Source organism: Festucalex cinctus, chromosome 20 (genome assembly GCF_051991245.1).
Source record: "Festucalex cinctus isolate MCC-2025b chromosome 20, RoL_Fcin_1.0, whole genome shotgun sequence".
NCBI classification, from domain to species: domain Eukaryota; kingdom Metazoa; phylum Chordata; class Actinopteri; order Syngnathiformes; family Syngnathidae; genus Festucalex; species Festucalex cinctus.
Window position 1 is genome coordinate 19060674 of NC_135430.1, and position 19023 is coordinate 19079696.

Sequence of the window (19023 nt, forward strand, 5' to 3'; positions counted from 1 at the left end):
TTTTTTTTTCTTTTTCTTTTTTGCATTTAACGTTATGAGGACGTCTTCAGAATGATTTATCCACTGCACATGCTCATCGTCCTGTTTTTCTAAACAGTTAATAAGTTGCATAATTTAAAATGGAAAAAAATACCCCAGTAGTTGAACAAATATTTTTTACCATTAACTTAACGGTTTAACTTTGACAGCACTAGAATATACAGGGTTTCACTGTATTATGTTGTACAATTGTGTTATTTTACTTTTTTTTAAAACTTAACACAAACTGGTGGTGTGTGTGTGTTTTTTAAGATTAATTTAGGACATACTGTATGTACAAAGTATAGTTATTAGTAATATACAGGGTTTCACTGTATTATGTTGTACAATTGTGTTATTTTACTTTTTTTTAAAACTTAACACAAACTGGTGGTGTGTGTGTGTTTTTTAAGATTAATTTAGGACATACTGTATGTACAAAGTATAGTTATTAGTAATATAAAGTGTGTAATAGTATAGCAATGCAGATCAAAAGACCTAGAATAAATAGTGTTGAATAAAACAATAATATATTTTCATTATTATTATTATTATTATTATTATTATTATTATTTATATTAAGTCTAGTAGTAGTAGTAGTAGTAGTAGTAGTAGCAGCAGCAGCTTTGTGTATTTTGAGGCCGAGTGAGGCGATGATGACGCGAGGAAGCGTTGGGGGCGAGGCGTTTCCTGATTGGCTGTGAGGCACTCGTCCCCAATTGTATCAAGTGACGCACATTTATCTACAGTCTTGCCAAAAACGGAACTTTCAAAATAATATCATACTTCGTCAGCGCAGGTCCAGTCGCTCGCGAACATTTTTATTCCCCTCGTTATACACGTTATGACGACATGTTACCACACGACGTATATTTACCCAAACAAGTTTTCTATTAAAATATTGAGTAGATTTCTCCAAGTGTGACGATGAGTGCTGCTGCTATAACCGGAAACGGATGAATCATTTTGTCAAACTTGACTTTGGTCCAGAGAAAAGAGGAAAGGATGTGACTCCAGCCTCTCGTGTTTGTCATCAGCCCTTCATCTTTCTTCCCTTTCTGCGTTACCCCTTGTTCTCTTCCAAATGGAGGTCGAGGGAAAGTAGTCGGCGTGTACCAGTTCCGCATCTGGATAATGATCCACTCTCAGGTTATTTTATCCCAGGTAGGTCGATCGTAACCATTGTTTGCTGTGTAACGTTAAGATGATGCAGGCTCGGCCCACAACTGCGCCCCTTAGCTTGCATGTTACATCGTCTTCTATTCGGAGAAACAACGACATGCCGAATAACATTCAAAACACTGCACGAGTAACGATAACGGATTGATTATGAGAAGAATTGCATTAATATTTTTTTTTTTGTTTTGAGGAAGGGCTAATCACGGTTGTGCTATGACACTAATACCGCAGAAACCAAGCATTATTACATGCGGGTTTTTTGTAATATTATTATTATTATTTTAAATAAAATAGGCATAGTCACATTTTATGAGATGTATTGTCATATACATTTTGGTACCCTGCTGAATAAATCCTGCTATTATTATTATTATTATTTGCCTTAAATGTCTCTTCAACTCCCGGTATACATCCTTACAGCTCATTCAATTCGACCCTTGAAATTAAATTATTACTAAATATAATATTAATCACTATTTGGTTAAGTTTGTTTTGTTTTTATTCATTTTTGCAAGGTGCCATTTTTTTTTAATTGTACTCTTAATGACGATAATAGGGATGGAAAAAGTTTTTGCTCAAGATTACGTAGCTGTGTTAGCTGCTATGCTAACTGGTCAAGAAAAAATATATAGCTGTTTAATTAACAAAAGAAAAACTTGTCTATTAGTGGCTTCATTGGTTTCAATGACACACTCAATCATAGCTTAATATATTTTTAAATATGAAAATCAGAAGAGGACTTCAGTGTAGCCATGGTTAACGCAATTAGCTTGATTGTTATTTATGGTGTCAAGTATCAAATCATAACAAAAATCTCATACTTGAAAATGTCCTCCAATTCTGATATGACCCACATATATTGTATTTGTGGAGTGAACTAGTAACTGTAGCCAAAAAAAAAATAAAAATCCACGTTTGAAATGAACATTGTTCCAAGGATTTTAGCTCAGTCCCACTCTGTCCTATTTTTACTTTTATCATATTTTATTTATTGGCTGTTGAACAGGCACAAAGGCACAATGCATATTAATAAGCCTTGCTGTAAATGGGGCATAGTTAACCAAAAGGTTATTTTGCATCTGTAGTCCCTGGACAGATATTAAAAAGTCATCTTTAAAATGTTGAAGTTACAACTTAAATTGGGAATATTTATGTTATTAAAAAATATAGACTAATAAAACACCGTATTATTGGGCATTTTTATTCAATATTGGACAATGATGGAAAAGTAACAATTTATTTTCAAGGACTTTAATTTGTTTACATGGAGACTGTAATTTTTGATAATACTACTATTAAAACTGGGATTTCCCCTTCTTTTGTTTGAGGATTCCCCGTTTTCAAAATCCTCTTAAAAGCTGGAGCAACACGTGACCTGAAAACATTCATTATTCCTTTGTGTGAAAAATGTCATCGTAGGTGTCACGCAAACTGATCATCTGCCTCGCCAAATTAACACTTTCACCTCGCTGTCAATTTCACAGCAACTGCTGTTTTTGATAATATATTACTAGCATGTCACCAATAACTCAAAAATGTTAAATTATTGTATTCATATCTCAATTGTGTTGAAATTTGGTGAATCTGCTTGCTATGAACACTTCTCCTCTGAGGCTCCTTGCAAGAAGTGAAAAGACAAGAGCACTCTAACAATAAGACCAAAGGAGCAGAAAGAAAAAATGCTGCGGCAGATTGCACTTTATATGCAACCACAGTTATTTCATAAATGTATCCAGCTATGTCTTGAGGTTTCGTTTCTGACTGCAGGCTACGAGCTTTTATGTCTTGACAAAAGTCAGCTTTCAACCAAGAAAAGAGCATTTTTCCGCTGTGCGCCGAGGAACACAACAAATGGCACACAGTGGCAGTCAAGTATGGATAACTTTCCTCCGTTAGTCGGGACTTTCAGACATGGTCCCAATTTCGGTAACTTATACAATGGGACAGATATGGAGGTAACAATATCCAAACATAACGATACGATATTATCACGATATGAAGTTCACTATACGATAATTATCACGATATTGTTGGCGATACAAAAGATCACTATATTGTAAAAAAAAAAAAAATAATAATAATAATAATTTTAACATTTTAAATAAAATTCATAGCTGAATATAAATGTGAAATTCTTAACTGCAAATACAAACCCAATTTTCTAATTGTTGTGTTTGAAGCAGTTTATGCTTCATATCGGCTTTCACGGTCCACGTGGACAGCAATGTTACTCATCTTTATTGTAAACAAAGAGTCGAAGAAAAGCGACCATTGAAGCTACAGTAGGAGATAATTTCATTTCCTGCATGTTTTCCTGTCTCCTATACTGCCTGCTCTGCATGTGTGCTCAATGAATAACGATGTCATCTTGAAGGCAATTATACGCGTTTATCTTGGGGACTTGAGAACAAGGAAGGACAACTGAATCGTTCCCTGGAGAATGCTACATGTGTGTTAGTGTAACTAGCTGTGTCACCCTTTATAATGGGATACTAAAAAAAAGACTAATGAGGACTGCGGGGATTTGAACCTGACTGGATCAGGAAGTCCTTATTTAGCATTTGCGTGTGTTGTGCATGCTGCAATTTGCTAATTGATTGGACGGAGTTAAGGGAGACGGGCTTGTATAATGAAACAGCTCCTTGAAAGACGATTTTCAAATCAAAGACATCTTATGAATAGGCTTGCTTACATTGCCACCACATTTTGACTTAAGTGTGAATCCGTCTGACTTAGTTCAAAGCAATTAGAGCTGTGTTGTCCATCCTCGGCTCAAAACATGACAGTCATTATTATCCAAGGTTGCAGGCAGTAGGAGTCGTAAATCTGAATAATGGCAAGTGGCTCTTGACGGTCAAGTCCATCTTCCTCCAAACAAAGTGGGCGGCGCCATCTGCGGCTTTGCTTTGATGGACACTTGTGACTTAAGAGAAAGATAAATTATGCCAAATGTTTTGTTTTTGTTTTTTTACATACAGATATTAATCTGTCATTGAAAATAATTTTAGGTCATGTGTTCATTCACAATAGCAATATTATATGACATGATGTGGATTTTTATGATCGCTTGTCAGAGCTTGGAACGCATTCGACTGGTTGTCATGATGTGGTCTGGAAACTGAATGATTTGTTGTGACTTGTTTGGGTCGCCCACTTTTTTTTTTTTGTAAACATATCAGAACCAATTTTTCACGCCCAAACTGATCACAACACAAGAAGGGTGCCAAGTAGGAGTGTTAAAAAAATAATAATAATTGATTCGGCTATATATCGCGATATCACAGCGCACAATTCTCGAATCGATTCAATGGGCGGCCGAATCGATTTTTAAGCATGGAAGAATGTTACATTAATGGAACATTAAGACTTAAAGCAATACTTCACTTATTTAGCCCATTATAGCAATAAAAAGTTAATATTGTGGTACCGTCTTTTAGATTTTCTTGGAGATTATCTTAACCATTATTTGTCTTTTTTTTATACTGCTCTCAAAATATTTTTGATTTAGGATTAGGGCTATTAACTGTTGTTTTTTTCTCAAGATCTACCCATTTAGTAAACATTAGTATACCAATGATTTGGTGCTGCCTTTAAAGTTACAAACAAATATGAATAAATGTAATGACCTGGAAATAAATGCTGAGATGTTGATGTCTCTCATTTTCATATTTTGATGTCAACCCCAAATGTGTTCCGTGTTAAGAGTACAGCAAAAGTAAAGAAATCAGCCTTACTCTTCCAATTTGGAAGCGTGTGATGTTTTCTTTATTTCTGTTTTGCTGTTTTTCATCTGAAAATGATGAATTGTTACCCCATGGTTTGCCCTCTCTCATAAGCGCGCATAAAAGTGTGTGATCGACACCTGCTTCATTCTGCTTTTGTGTTTTGTGTGGTTTGTAACCGAGCACCCCTCTCCTCCTCGCACTTCCCTCAGGTTTTGGTCTGCTTTGGGTTGACTGGTCATTATGCTGATGCAGCTCTGTAGTATCAAGGTCAGTGTGCCCCCCCGCCTGGTACCCCGCTCCCACCACCACCTTCTCCTTTCGTTTGCATGTCGCCATCCAGTCATGATTAAGTAACTGCAAAATTCTGTTTTGCTACTTATTCCGCCTTGTTTCGATGACAATATCAAAATCAGTTTGAAAACGTGGATCCACATTCATTCTTCCCTTTCCTGTTGTGCTATGACAATAGCAAACGCATGATTTTTGCTTTGCGTGCTGACAAACTGCCTCTCCTCGACCAACTGCATGCTCCAAAGTGCTTCAGCGTTTGAACTGACCCGTCCGTCGAGGCTGGCTGAGCCACGTATGCCTCCGAGCTCCTTTCTAACTGGAGCATTCCATGATCCAAGATTCTAGGATGGGAAATTGTCTGTCTTGGTAGTAAACTGCAGTCACAGTGTCCACATTGAAGTCATGCAACTGCTACATGGCTAATTTCACAAAATGGATTCATCGATAGCCCATTGGGTCTTAACTTTATTTAGAGGTACGGAACCCCACCAGTTTCCTACGCGGACTCACCAAACCCTTCTTTATTAAAAATAAATAAATAAATAACAATATTTATAGAGCACTTTAAAACAACCACGGCTGTTTTCTTAAGATACAATCCAAGGGCAGCAGACACAATGAAAACAGCAGAGGCCCCAGAATTGAACCCTGTGGAACACCATACATTGTGTTACACGTGAATTCATATTGCAGATATTTGTCCAAGCGCATTCTTTCTTTTTTTTTTTTTTTGCTTCGGTATGATTAAGGGATTACAATAATAAAGAAATCGCATAACGTACCATCTCAACGGTCATAAATTCACTGCAGCACACATCATCACGAATCATTTGATTGACCAATTTACACGATTTCAACTTTAAATTCTTTAGGTTACCCCTACTGCAATCTGTTTTTGGTTTGCTTAATTTGGTTTGGTTAATTTGGTTGAAAACCGATTTGGTTGAGAACAGAAGCGTTCGAAAACCGAGGTTTTTACTGTATTTTTTAAAATTTGAAAATTAAACCTCTTTCTTAAGATTTTGTTTGCTAATTTCTAAAAAATTTGTTGACCGATTGAAATCGTTCCAACTGTAAACTATTCAGTTTATCCCTACCAACATGATTTTCAAAATTGTAAAATAAAAGCCCAGATTTTTTTTTTTTTTTTTAATCCTATCTGTATAACTGACAAGTTGCAATGCTGTGCATTGGATTCCAGAACCTGTACCAAAATCGCCTTTTTGGCCTGGCGGCTATGGCCTCACCCACCCGCAGCAACCCGAGCCGCCAGCGCTGTAAGGATCGTCACAGCTACGGGCCGGACACCTACGCTGTCGGCGCTCTGAACCAGGAAGCCTTCATGTTGGGGTTGTCACGGTCAACCAGTGACACGGATCTGGTCTCCCCAGACACTCGCTCCACCCTCACCGTAAGCTCTTCTCACTACACTATAGGCCAGTCCGCAGACCTGGTCATCGCATGGGACATCAAGGAGGAAGTGGACGCTGGCGACTGGATTGGAATGTATCTCGTCGGTGAGTGAGTGAGTGCGAGAATGTTACGATTATTCACTGGCGTTTTTCTTGTTTCATAACAAATTATGTAAGAACAGCTATAGGCTGTGCTCAAGTAGGAAAGTGCAAGTCTCACTGGTTCTTCACACGTTCTCATATAGTTCAACAAGAGTTCAATCTGGCACCTCATAGCATGAAGATGACCAAGGATTGAAGATTTCCAGCACCCTAAAACTGAACCCAAAAATAATAATGGAACAAGACATGATCATTGTTATTATAGTGGTTCAAAAAGATTATATATGTACAGTTGGTGTGGGTTCAATCCCCTCATTTTTTTTTTTTCCCAAATCACCTGGGATTGGTACAGTGAATGGATGACAAGAGAGATACAAAAATAGCACATTAAGATGCGAGTTCAAATCAAATGTCGATTCAAGTCGTAACAGTTCTTTCGTTGTTTCCAGATGAGCCTTTATCTGAGAACTTTCTGGATTATAAGAACCGAGGCATCAATGGATCTCACAAAGGACAAATAGTTTGGAAAATCGACTGCAGTTCTCACTTCAGTGACTGTGAGTTACTTTCCCAGCAATTTTTTGTACGTTAAGAAAAACAAAACTTTTTTTTTTTTTTTTTTAACTAGCCAAGGATATTTGATGTTTTAAATGTGATCTGAAAGTAAAACATGTATGTACTGTATGTATTTTCACAACATTAAACACTAAACTAAAACTAAAGAACTAAACTAATAAAAACTAACAGAACCACCCTGAAAACTAATAAAAATTAACTAAAATGAAAAATTCCAAAACTATAACCCTACTGCCATATTACAAATAAATTTGTTTATATACAGTAGCATTTTTCTAAATATGCAAAAGCACAAATAAATTATTTGTACAATTTTTAGGACTAAACACAATCTCTCTTCATAACATTATGTGGCCCTTGCATCCTTCTGATTTTCTGTATGTGGCCCTCAAATGAAAAAGTTTGGACACCCCTGCAGTAGACAATTTTTTTTGTTCTGTTACTTGATCACATCTTCTTTTTTTTTTTTCATATCTTCCATGTTCTACCCACAGCTGAGACACTGGTCTGCTTCAAGTACTACCATGGCGTCACTGGAGCTCTGAGGGCAACCACACCCAGTCTAACCATCAAAAAGGGACCGGTTCCCGTGAGTATAGCTTGACTATTACGCTGCTTTCTTCAGATGTAAAGGCCTCCATTTCCTGATTTATGCTGCATTTGCATTGTTTATCATCTGCTGGGTTTACTCTGTGACAGTTCTGTCTTCAGCTTTTGCCGGATATCCTCTTGATCACAGCTGGCAGTATTTGCCGGTAAAAGATCGCGTCCTTGTCGCTTGGACAGCTAATCGTGTTGGTTGCTCTGCGTGTGCTGCTGAGTCCCGAGGAAGCGTGCTTGTGTGTTTAACCTTCGTGAGCTCTTTGAGTCTGTGCTGACGTTCGAAATGGCTGTTAAATAGGAAATGAATGGTTCACACGGAAGTCTACTCTCGTCACTTGTAATATTGTTTTGATTTGTCTTAGAAACGTGGATTTAAAATAGTATTGTTGAACCTCTGTGGACGAAAATGCATGATTTTTTTTGGGGGTGATCTACAAAGTTGTTCTCCAAAGGTTGCGTCAATTTTATACACTGATCTCAGATCCCTTTTTATCTTCTGGTTGAATCTAACTTTGGTGCCTCAGCACATCCATCTGCATCAGGCATACTCCATATCTTAGCTGGCGACGATCAGACCTACTCACTTCAATTTTGAGGTCGTTCTGTCAGAGCGGTCTCATGTGGGACATCTCCATGACAAAGCGCATCATGATGGCTTTTGATTCATGAACCACGTCTGACATTTTCTTGGAGTTATCACATTCTGTACCAAAAATTGAGAATAGCATCTGAAAGGTTAGAGGAACATTTTAAAATATGTTGCAAATATGTAACGAAAGTCGGTCTTGTCATTCCGAAGTGTTTATCGGTCAGACTCGAGAAGGGATTGTATTTCCATGTGTGCCTTTTCAATCTGCTGCTGCGAGCACTTTGGAAATGCTGATGGAATGAGAACTTGATCTGTGCTCGCTTCTTCAGCACAAAGGAATAAAAATAACCACTGATAGGAAAAGCGGAGGGTGGAGTCAAGATAACAGAGGACAGACCAGTCTAGGTAGACTGGAATGAGGTGAATCGCATCCAGTCAATCCACACAAGGGAGGAGACGGATGTGTAGGACTGGTTCACTCCAACCGGTCCCAATGGTCCAACTGCTGCAGACGGAGAATTGCATCAATGTACGCATGTGATGGACTGCATGTGTCTTCAGCTGGGAGTGCTACCTCCCAGTCAGCATGGAAGGAGCAGCACAAAAAGGATGAGGCTCTGCTGGATAGCTTGGGTAAAGCTTAACATTTACTCTTGCTTGACGTATCTCCTTCTTTGCTCAACTGTGTGATTTAAAAAAACTGAAGTGTGATTTCACATTTGACTTTGCTGCTTCAGTTTTTTTCAGTCGATGGTGCCTGGTGTCACTTCTAGGGCTGTGCAATTAAGCGAAATTCAATTACAATTTCTATTATTATATTCCACGATTACAAAATTGTCATAATCCTAAAAAAAAAAAAAAAAAAAAAAAAAAAAAAAAGATTAATTGATATTATTTACACGTTACAATAGTGTACTTTTCCAAAAAAAAAAAAATAATAAATGAAAAATAAATAAGGGGCCTGCCGCCCGGGCTGCGAAGAACCTTTATTTTTGTATTTATGTATATTGTTTAGCATGCACAGCATGTTTATTAGCTTGGCATCAGTCCTTGTCCTTGTCGATATGTATTTAGCCGAATGGCTTAAAAGTAAATTACACTTCTTAACTTTATGGGGAGCCTTGGAGCAACGGTAAAGTTTTTCAGACCTACTTCCTTCTGGCACTGCTTGCATTAGCTGAGTCCGTTCTGCTGCTTTCTCCTCAGCTAATCGTAAACAAAAAAGTGTCCAAAAGAAAATGCTGTAGGTGTTTTTGTGTTGGTTCAATAGAGAAGCAAGCAATTTCTATAATCTGCACTGTATGCACTTTGACAAACAAATTACCTGATTATTGGTTGAAGATTTTTCTGGTATTTGATAATGACATTTGGGGGAAGAAAAATCTATGTTGAATAATACAATGTAGTCTTCCTTTGTTTAGACAAAATTTTGGTGCAGGGTCAGCAGGGATGACATAGAACATCGTAACCAGACATTTCTTACACAATAGTCTTGTGTGATGGTAATTACTTTCTGGTAAGCTGATTGATTTCCTACTAATGGCTTTTGTTCTTGAATGTCAACTTAACTCATTGACTGCCATTGACGGAAAAAGACGTCAAATAATGCATTTTTGCTGGGCTGGCAGTGAATGTGTTAAACACAATGTGCCAATATATTTTGTGATTATATTGCAGCATCCTTTTTTTCCTTTTTTCTTTTTTAAGGCAAATTTTGCTTAAAAATCCGTCAATTTTGGTTACATCTCATCTTAACTCATTGACTGCCATTGACGGAAAAAGACGTCAAATAAGGCATTTTTGCTGGGCTGGCAGTGAATGTGTTAATGGTTCTTTGCCTAGCAGCATATTAGAAACACCACGAGACATGATCTGGCCGCAAAGAGATCCACATTAAATAACAGCAATTCAGCGAGCCGACGTGTATTCCTTTAAACTCAGTCAACCTCTTTGTCCTAAAAGCATCAGGATGCATTAAAGAAATTGAAAAATAGCAGAACCAGGACATTGATGTCCAAGCTATGGTGCATTTAGAGCAGATACACAACCCTGTCAGGCTCAACATAGTTGGATGTAGTAATCTTTTATGTTTGAAATCTTTTCTGCTTTTACATCATTTACAACATTCTGTCACCTTTACATTTTTAAACACCTACATGACAGTTGATTGTATGTATCAATCATCTATCTGTCGGTTAAAAATAATAATACAAAAAAAAAAAAAAGGACATCTGTGCTGGCGCTTTTCTTTCAGTCTGTAGTAGCCAACGCAGATTAGCATCTCATTAGACTAAATTGCTCTGAACATCTGTCTTTTACTAATCCTTCTGTTTTCACTGCTGTCTCTGTTTGTTGTCGTCTTTGCTTCCAAGTTCCACACAGTTGTATAAGCCTACAAAAACTCATACAGCATTTTGGCTTCTGGGAATAAACTTTTCACAACGTGAGCTAGCTTAATGCTAACATAGCCTGACTCACTGTCACATTGGTTCACATAAAATATTAACTTTCGTCCTGATTTCTAAAGAATTTATTAGTTCAAATATGTAGAGAGTACCAGTAGATGAACTACATTCTACAACCAAAATGGAAACCACTAAAGTCTATTCAAAGTTTTATTTGAGATGTACTGATCACGCTATTCAATTATGTAGACAGCCTTTTTTTCCCATTAAGTAAAAACAACTGCATGCTATGCCTTTCAAAAGTATTTTTTTTTTCACTTTAAAGTCATGTTCAGAGTAAACAATGATAAAATGTATCGTAAAACATTTGGTAGATCAACAATATTTACAGTCCACTCCACTTCCTGCTCTCTCCATCGATTACACAGACGTGCTCTCCCATCACCCTTTCTTTTCTCCCTTACTGCATAGTGTCAGAATAATGAAGGCAGTGTATTGATCACAGAACGCTGTCAGCCAGACTGAGAACACGGCTTGGAAATTATGAGAATAGACCACAGACATGAACATACAGTAATATTTAAAATTAGTTTATGACCTATTGATACATATTTAAAGAATATCCTTGGTATATAATTTCAATTAGTATACTTACTTAGATAGTACTGTATCTAATTTCAATTTCCTTTTTTTTTTCCTTAAGATGGAACCCAAAATATAAAATGAAAACAGCAGAGGCCCCACAATGGAACCCTGTGGAATACCATATGTTCATACAGTACATGTGAATTCATATTGCACATATTCGTCCGACCGTATTCTGTTTTTGCTCAAGGTAGTATGACGGCATTACAATAATAAAGAAATAACCCGACATACCATCACAACAGCCACAAGTCGACTACTGAGCGCACCAAATTCCCTGCAGCACAGATAGGCCAATGTAGCGTGATCACCTGCAGCCAATGATGGCCAAGCGGGGCGCATCATCACTAATCAAATGAGTCGGGTGCGAGTCTTGACCCCCCGCCGAACACCTGAGACTAACTCACCCAACCCCTGGTGTCCGATCGAACCCAGGTTAAGAAACATTAATCAAATTGATGTATTACTAGTTTTAAAATTAAAAGTTGGATAATTGTCCTTCATTTGCTGAAAAACTCATCCTTTTGATATTTTTTTGTGCTTGTTGTGGCCCATCTTGTGGCATTTGTTGCCAAGGAACTATGTTGTAGTTAGTTAAGGAGCTTCATTCAGACAAAAGTAGTGCTTTTTGAGAAGGATGTAAATTACTAGTGGATTTGTATGTGGAACATGCAGTATTCTCATTTCTTTACTATCGGTAATGACTTCAGTTATTTGTCGCCCCTGCCTTCTTATATGTATTTATTTCTCAGTGCTGCATTGTGCCTCAAGCAATTGCAGTAAAGTTTCTTTGTAGGTGCCTTTAAAGTTCAATCTGATTTGTACGTGTGTTTTCTTGCTCCGGCAGGTGTTAAAGCCAGTGGTCAGTCCTGAAGTCAACCAAGGACGGGGCAACAGGAGACTCATTAACTTTTCACTGTCAGGTAGGAAATCAACCTCTCCCTCTTGACACTCGCATCCAGTGCCCTTGAATCGATGGCACTCACAGACACAATCTTTTCACCTCTAGCTCTCTCAGCGACATCTCCCACTGTCGTGTCGTTTCTCTTAGAGTTTCTCAAGAGTTGAACGAATCAATGCACTTGTTCTCATCAGGCCAATCAGGGTCTCTTAATTAGTAGTTCTAGTTGGAAGTGCATCAATTCAGTTGCTGTGATTCAGCTCTTGACCCGTTAACATGGAGTGAGATATATATATATTTTTTTAAGTCTATCAGTGAAACTATTCGCGTGAGGTTTTTTTTCCCCTCATAATCTTCACAAACGTTATTCCTCTCTTATACTCCACTGACCTACACTGCAGATCTCCAAGCAGTCGGTTTGAAGAAGGGGATGTTCTTTAATCCAGACCCGTACCTCAAGCTGTCCATTCAGCCTGGCAAGCATAGCATCTTCCCTTCGTTGCCACACCACGGTCAGGAGAAACGCTCCGGCGTCGTCTGCAACACGGTCAACCCTCAATGGAATGCGGAGGTACACGCACACGCGCTGATATTTCCATCTGTGCTTCTCGTCGTACCTGCCAAACACGCGCCACTTAAAATCGTGTTCATGCCTCGCAGACGCCAGAGGTGAAAGTGCTGTTATTGAGTAAGTGGAGAACATTCTGAGTGCTGCTGGAAGGAAGCATTCAGGCTGTGTCACAGATGCAAGAAGTGGTATTTGTGCCAACGTCCTCTCGTGAAAAGACGAAGAAGATGTTCTTTCAGTCCGTTCCTTCTATGTACATTTTTGTCTCATTTTCATTAGAAATCTAAAATTTGAACAGGGGAGAAATTGCAATTCTATGAGAGCTTTCAGTAGTGTGTATGAGAGCATTTATGGATTGCATGAGTGGAAAATATATCAGTGGTGTGTATAAGTCTTTCCGGAGTGAATGAGCATTTTGTCACTGTATATAAACCCCCCAAAAACCTATAGTGTGGAATGGGATTGGTTCAATATCGTATATAAGCAATAACAACAAAATGTCACTGAATATGAGAGCATTTCAGTTGTGTGTATAAGAGTGTTTCAGAAGTGTTTATGTAAGAGGCAATCCTGAATTATGTGTCTAACGGCCTCTCATAATGCATCACACTAAGCTAAGTCATTTCCAAGTTGTGAAGTTATTTTCTCACATTTAGTTCAAGTTGTTTCATCATTTTTTGAAAGAGCTACTTTTAAAATTTAGAATTGTTTTTTTGTTTTGTTTGTTTTGAGTCAATCTCTCCATTATTACTGTCATCGGGTCTCGTTCTCCTTTCTGCCCCATCCTCGCTTATTCCAAGCATCCGCATCACTCTTCCCATGAGCACTTTCAAGCACACACCAGCCTCCTCCAAGCATCTCCACATCCTCGTTGATCGAGTTAGTCGCTCACCCTCCTCACACAAACACACACGCGGCCGTCCGCTCTCTCACTGGTTCATACTTTTAAATTATTCACTTCTTTTTATCTTCCTCCTATATCACCGTGGTTCTCCCAGCACAACCTGTCTTCACTTCCTCCCATGATTGCTTCACTTTTTCAGCGAGGCGATGTCATTTAAAATGCAACCAAATACATATTTAAACTTCAGTCTGTGTCTTCTGTCATCTAATTCCCCCTTCTTGGCCTTGTGCTCTTGTGCATCCATCCAGCTACACGCACAAACTCATTTCGTGCCAATCACGTCAGACGCTAAACTAATATTATGGTCAACATGATGAGCACAAACATATCAAGTGACCCGCAAATCCAATCATGCCGAGCGATTTAATTGCTACAATGCGGTTTTCTTTGTTTTGTATGTTTCTCCAGAGATTTAACTTTTTGTCGCTACCCACTGATGTACTGGAGATCGAGGTGAAAGACAAGTTTGCAAAGAGCCGGCCCATCATCAAGCGCTTCCTGGGGAAGCTGTCGGTTCCTGTCCAGAGGCTGCTGGAAAAACATGCCATTGGGTAAAACTCATACTGCTTGAGTAGAGTCTTCAATATTTTACACAATCCGCTCTATGATGCTGTTTTTTGTTGTTGCTGTTGTTCTTTTAATCCCACTCTTTATTGTCGACAGGGACCGGGTTATTAGTTACTCTCTGGGTCGCAGGCTGCCAACAGATCATGTGTGTGGGCACTTACAATTCCGCTTTGAGCTCACCCCCTCAATTCATCCAGGTACTACACCAATTACAGATGGTGCCTTGCTGGGCTAACATTAACAGTCAATCTGTGCCAAATGAGATGGAGAGGTAAAGCCTTGCAAGGATGATTATTTTTGACAATTGGAGCAAGAAGATGTGATTTTTACATAAAGAAAAAAAATACTTGTTCTTAGTATAATTGTGGATTGCTTACACAGGGATCTGATTGAAGTACAAACAAGCAGTCGGTGTGTTAAGTACATTTTTGCATTTCAGCTCAGCTAAAGCTTACTGCCAGTCGCTTATAGCTGCCAAATGTTTTGTTGACAGATCTATTCTTGTGATCCCAGATTTGCGTTTTATATATTTTGTGTTGCATTGTTGGCAGTCAACCTGATGATATTCCCCTCATACAGTTAGAACTGGTGTTTCCTTGCACATTTAGATGATGTCTTTTACTGTAGATAGATGACTTGAGCATGAACTTCTTTTTACTCACCCTGAATGGTGTTTGTCAATGGTCTGTGTGTTTATCTTCAACTGTTGGTTCTATTGAGGGATGAGAAACTGCATACTGCGGATTGACAAAAAGAGAGAGACTGTCACCACAGCATGAAACTTCCAAGAGTGTAATAACGCTTACCAAGTGTTTTCTCATCTCTCGTCATTGCCATCTGTTGTCCTTTGTTTGCCCGTTTCGGGCAACACCAAACAGGACATTCTGTGTGAGTAAATAAAAACAAAGCATAAATAAACTGATAGGTGGTGTTGAACAATATTTCAAATCAAGAGTTGAGAACTAGCATGAACTCAATCTTTAAATGTTTGGGTTTTTTTTTTTTTGTGGTAATGTTAGATACTAGGGCAGTACTCACTTTTGTTGTCAGTGGTTAGACTTAAATGCCTCTGTGTGTAGTTATTTTATCAGGACAGTAAATTTTCACAAGTTCTGTACAAACTGTACATTGACTACTTTACATTCTAGGCTAGCCAAGTGTAATTTCTTCAGTGTTATCCCTATTTTATGAAATGTTTACAGTAGTATTGTCACTATCTTCTATCTTGACTTGACTTGACATACAGTATGCATTATTAAACGCCAAGTAAATTAGCCTATGCTAAATGGTTAGCAGTCGCGGATTAGCATTAGCGCGCTAGTGATTACCACTTAAGGAAACAAACACTAACCACCATTTAGGTCACACATACATCATTATATCTCTACGTTACACATGTAATAGTGTCATTTACAGAGACAGTGCTTGCCTTCAACAATAATCCATGTGTAAAGAAGTGGAGCTATCGGTGTTAGCAATTCTGTTGCCCCAAGCAACGAGCTCAATAACTTCCTGTTCCTGTCTTCTTCTGGGAACGTTTAGTGCATGAGTGCCCTCTACTGGTTAAGCGATGAACACCTAAAACCAAGTGCCAGGTTATGTGTTGGAATAATAATTACAGCCCAAGTGCTTTTTAGGATGTACAATATGGAAGACTAAAACATGCCAAAACAAATAAATAAATAAATAAATAAATAAATAAGTGAAAATAAAAACAGATATGAAATATATCATTTAAAAATTAAAAACAAAAAATAAATATAAATGGAAATAAAACAACAATGTAAAAATGAATAAAAAAAATAAAAAAACGAGACTCAAAAAATAAAAATAAATGTGGAGATAAATACAAAAATAAATATATGTTTGTATAAATAGAAATAAAAATTATCTGCTCTCATAGTCATTTATTTCATGCAGCAGACGCTTGTCAGCATGAAATACGTCATAAAATGTTATTCAAATGAGGGGGTGGTCGTAACTGTGTCTTGGGCTGGACTCCGCCGTTGTAAACTGCCATTCAGCCACTAAGTCCGTGTATAAAACATGTACGGCCCAAACATTGTTTTGAGGCAGTCTGAGACAACTTATTTTTAAAGTCGACTTATCCGACTTGGTCGCCTTTTTTTTTTCACAGCCGTTACAGAACTGTAAACTTATACAACTAAATGTTTTCTCTGCCCAGATGATGAAGAAGTTTCGCTGGTGATAGAATCAGCCTGCCCTGAAGGAGGAGTCAACGCAGATGCCAACAATGCTGCTGATGCACCCGATGATGACACGTTGAGCGTGGGCCACGATATGCCCGACCTCCCTTTGGATGCCCCTCGTGACCTTGAGACCCCAATGCCCCCAACCGAGACCCAACCGAGTGAGACTGCGGGGCCTGAAGTGTCTCCAGAAGTAGAAGAAGGTGCGATGGAGGACGAGAGCACGATGAGGGAGGAGCCAGCTGCGATTGAGCCTCAGGTGGACGGCGAATCGGCTGACAGCATCGTAAGAACATTAGTAGAGGGTGAATCAGAAGAGGGGCAGCAGGAGGAAGAGGAAGCGCAGACTGATGAGAATATACCACAAGCTGAGGAGGCGATAACAATCGAAGAAGATGACAAGAAAGCCCAATCAGATATGCCAACTGAAACTACTGTTGCAGTAAGTCCAAACAGCGATGCAGTGACTGCAGAGGGAAACGACACGTGCCCGGATTTACTCACAGAAACACCCGGAGTATCACCGGGAGGCGAAAGCAGCAACGGTCCCTGTCCCTGCCTCTTCTCAAACTACCAAGTTCCCCTCCGGCGTAAAACCCGCCCTTGCTCCTTACCGGTGTCGGAGCTGGAGAACGTGATCGCCTCGGCCTGCGGCGAGCCGGAGACGCCCCGATCGCATTACATCCGCATTCACCATCTCCTCCACAGCCTCCCCTCGGCGCAGCATCGAGCGGCGAGCCAGGAGGAGGAAGATATCGAAGAGGGAGAGAACACAAGCACAACTCAGGACAACACCTCCACATCCCCAACACTTAAAAACGCCAAAGACAGAGAGGAGGCGGGCCAGGAAGATGACGATGAGATAACCCAGTCACCCTCTCAGGTAGGATTTGTTGGAGTCTGAGGAATGACTAACGTCAGACTGTGTTACCATGAGTTTAATTGTATGCCTTATGCTATTTATGTACTGCTTATTATTTGCAGTGGTCCATTCCATCAAATGTCTTTTCAGGTCCCAGAGTGTCCCGGTCCATGCTGCTGTCGCTCCCTCCCACGCAGCCTCTCCATCGAACGTCTTTCGGAACTCAACCAACTCCTGGAAGGTGACGGAGGAAGTGGAGTGCACACGGAAGTTAGAAGGATCTCGCTCTCTTACCTGGAAAGCGAGGAGGGGGATTCCAGTCACGGAGTCGGCAAAAAAAATACAGGGAGCAGCCATCGGGCCCGGGGTGAAAATGAGTGCGAGTTCTGTGACACTTCCTGCTACAGCACGTCCTGCTACAGCACGTCTTGTTACAGCACGTCATGCTACAGCAACTCGGGCCACGAGGGCAGGGGTCGATACTGCAGCCACACCCGACTCTCCTCCGTGGACAGCAACCGGCTCTCCGGGAGCACGGTGTTCTCCTCGCAGGACGAAGAGGAGGATGAGAGCACCTTTGAGTCGGGACCCGACGCAAACAACTGTCCTGAGGGCCAGGAAGTGGGCGGGGCTGGTGGAGAGAGGAGTGGAAGGTGGACGGAGACGGAGGCCAGGGGAGATGAACGAGGGGAATCAGTCGGGGCGGAGTCGCGGGACACCAACAGCACTGGTAAGTGATGGCAAATCTGCTTCTGCTCCTCTCCCGCCCGTATCGCCCCGCTTGCTGACTTCTGTTGGTTTGTTTTTCCTTATGTGGCTGTGTGTGCTGTTTTTGTTTTCCACTTTCATACTGTGCCCCCCTTTATAGAAGCATAGGCTGAGTGAGGGCTGTGCAATTCATCAAAATTCAATTACAATTGCAATTATTACACTCCACAATTACAAAAACAGCTTAATTAAATGCTGAAATTTATACATTTGCACCTTTTTTTTAAATTTTAAAATAACTAATTTAATACATTTTGTTTCATCCAAAAGGAACTAGCATAATTATAGTTTCAAATAAATTTGTTTGTCTTAATATTTTTTATTTGTTTTTAGGGCCCGAGCAGCGACCGCTGCGAGGTCCCTATTGTTCCTGAAGGAATTCTTATTATTATTAGGGCCCGAGCAGCGGCGGCGGCGGTGCCGCTGCGAGGCCCTATTGTTTTTGTAGGAATTCTTCTTATTATTATTCTTATTAGGGCCCGAGCAGCGGCGGCGGCGGTGCCGCTGCGAGGCCCTATTGTTTTTGTAGGAATTCTTCTTATTATTAGGGCCCGAGCAGCGACCGCTGCGAGGTCCCTATTGTTCCTGAAGGAATTCTTATTAGGGCCCGAGCAGCGGCGGCGGCGGTGCCGCTGCGAGGCCCTATTGTTTTTGTAGGAATTCTTCTTATTATTATTATTCTTATTCTTATTATTCTT

At 39.7% G+C, this 19023-nt stretch overlaps 1 protein-coding gene and 1 long non-coding RNA gene across 5 annotated transcripts in view; one reads left to right on the forward strand and one right to left on the reverse strand.

Annotated features, from left to right (window-relative positions):
* Window positions 1–888: 888 nt before the first annotated feature.
* LOC144009388 (E3 ubiquitin-protein ligase HECW1-like) overlaps window positions 889–19023 on the forward strand; it is a 56201-nt gene continuing 38066 nt past the window's right edge. The window contains exons 1-11 of one of the 4 annotated variants that reach the window (XM_077509104.1): window positions 890–1182; window positions 5132–5189; window positions 6415–6730; window positions 7177–7284; window positions 7798–7892; window positions 12393–12468; window positions 12848–13017; window positions 14327–14469; window positions 14582–14682; window positions 16671–17578; window positions 17708–18287. In XM_077509104.1, the coding sequence (XP_077365230.1) occupies window positions 5163–5189; window positions 6415–6730; window positions 7177–7284; window positions 7798–7892; window positions 12393–12468; window positions 12848–13017; window positions 14327–14469; window positions 14582–14682; window positions 16671–17578; window positions 17708–18287 (2524 nt within the window). In that variant the 5' untranslated portion in view covers window positions 890–1182; window positions 5132–5162. Of the gene's footprint in view, window positions 1183–5131; window positions 5190–6414; window positions 6731–7176; window positions 7285–7797; window positions 7893–7912; window positions 9129–12392; window positions 12469–12847; window positions 13018–14326; window positions 14470–14581; window positions 14683–16670; window positions 17579–17707; window positions 18288–19023 lie in introns of those variants that run through there. The other 3 variants (XM_077509103.1, XM_077509105.1, XM_077509106.1) reach the window with 3 other exon arrangements.
* LOC144009392 (uncharacterized) lies at window positions 10797–16048 on the reverse strand. Its single transcript, XR_013280907.1, has 4 exons — window positions 15915–16048; window positions 15292–15369; window positions 15148–15222; window positions 10797–13063 (listed from the first exon to the last, which is right to left on the reverse strand). It is a non-coding gene; the product is annotated as an uncharacterized LOC144009392 (long non-coding RNA).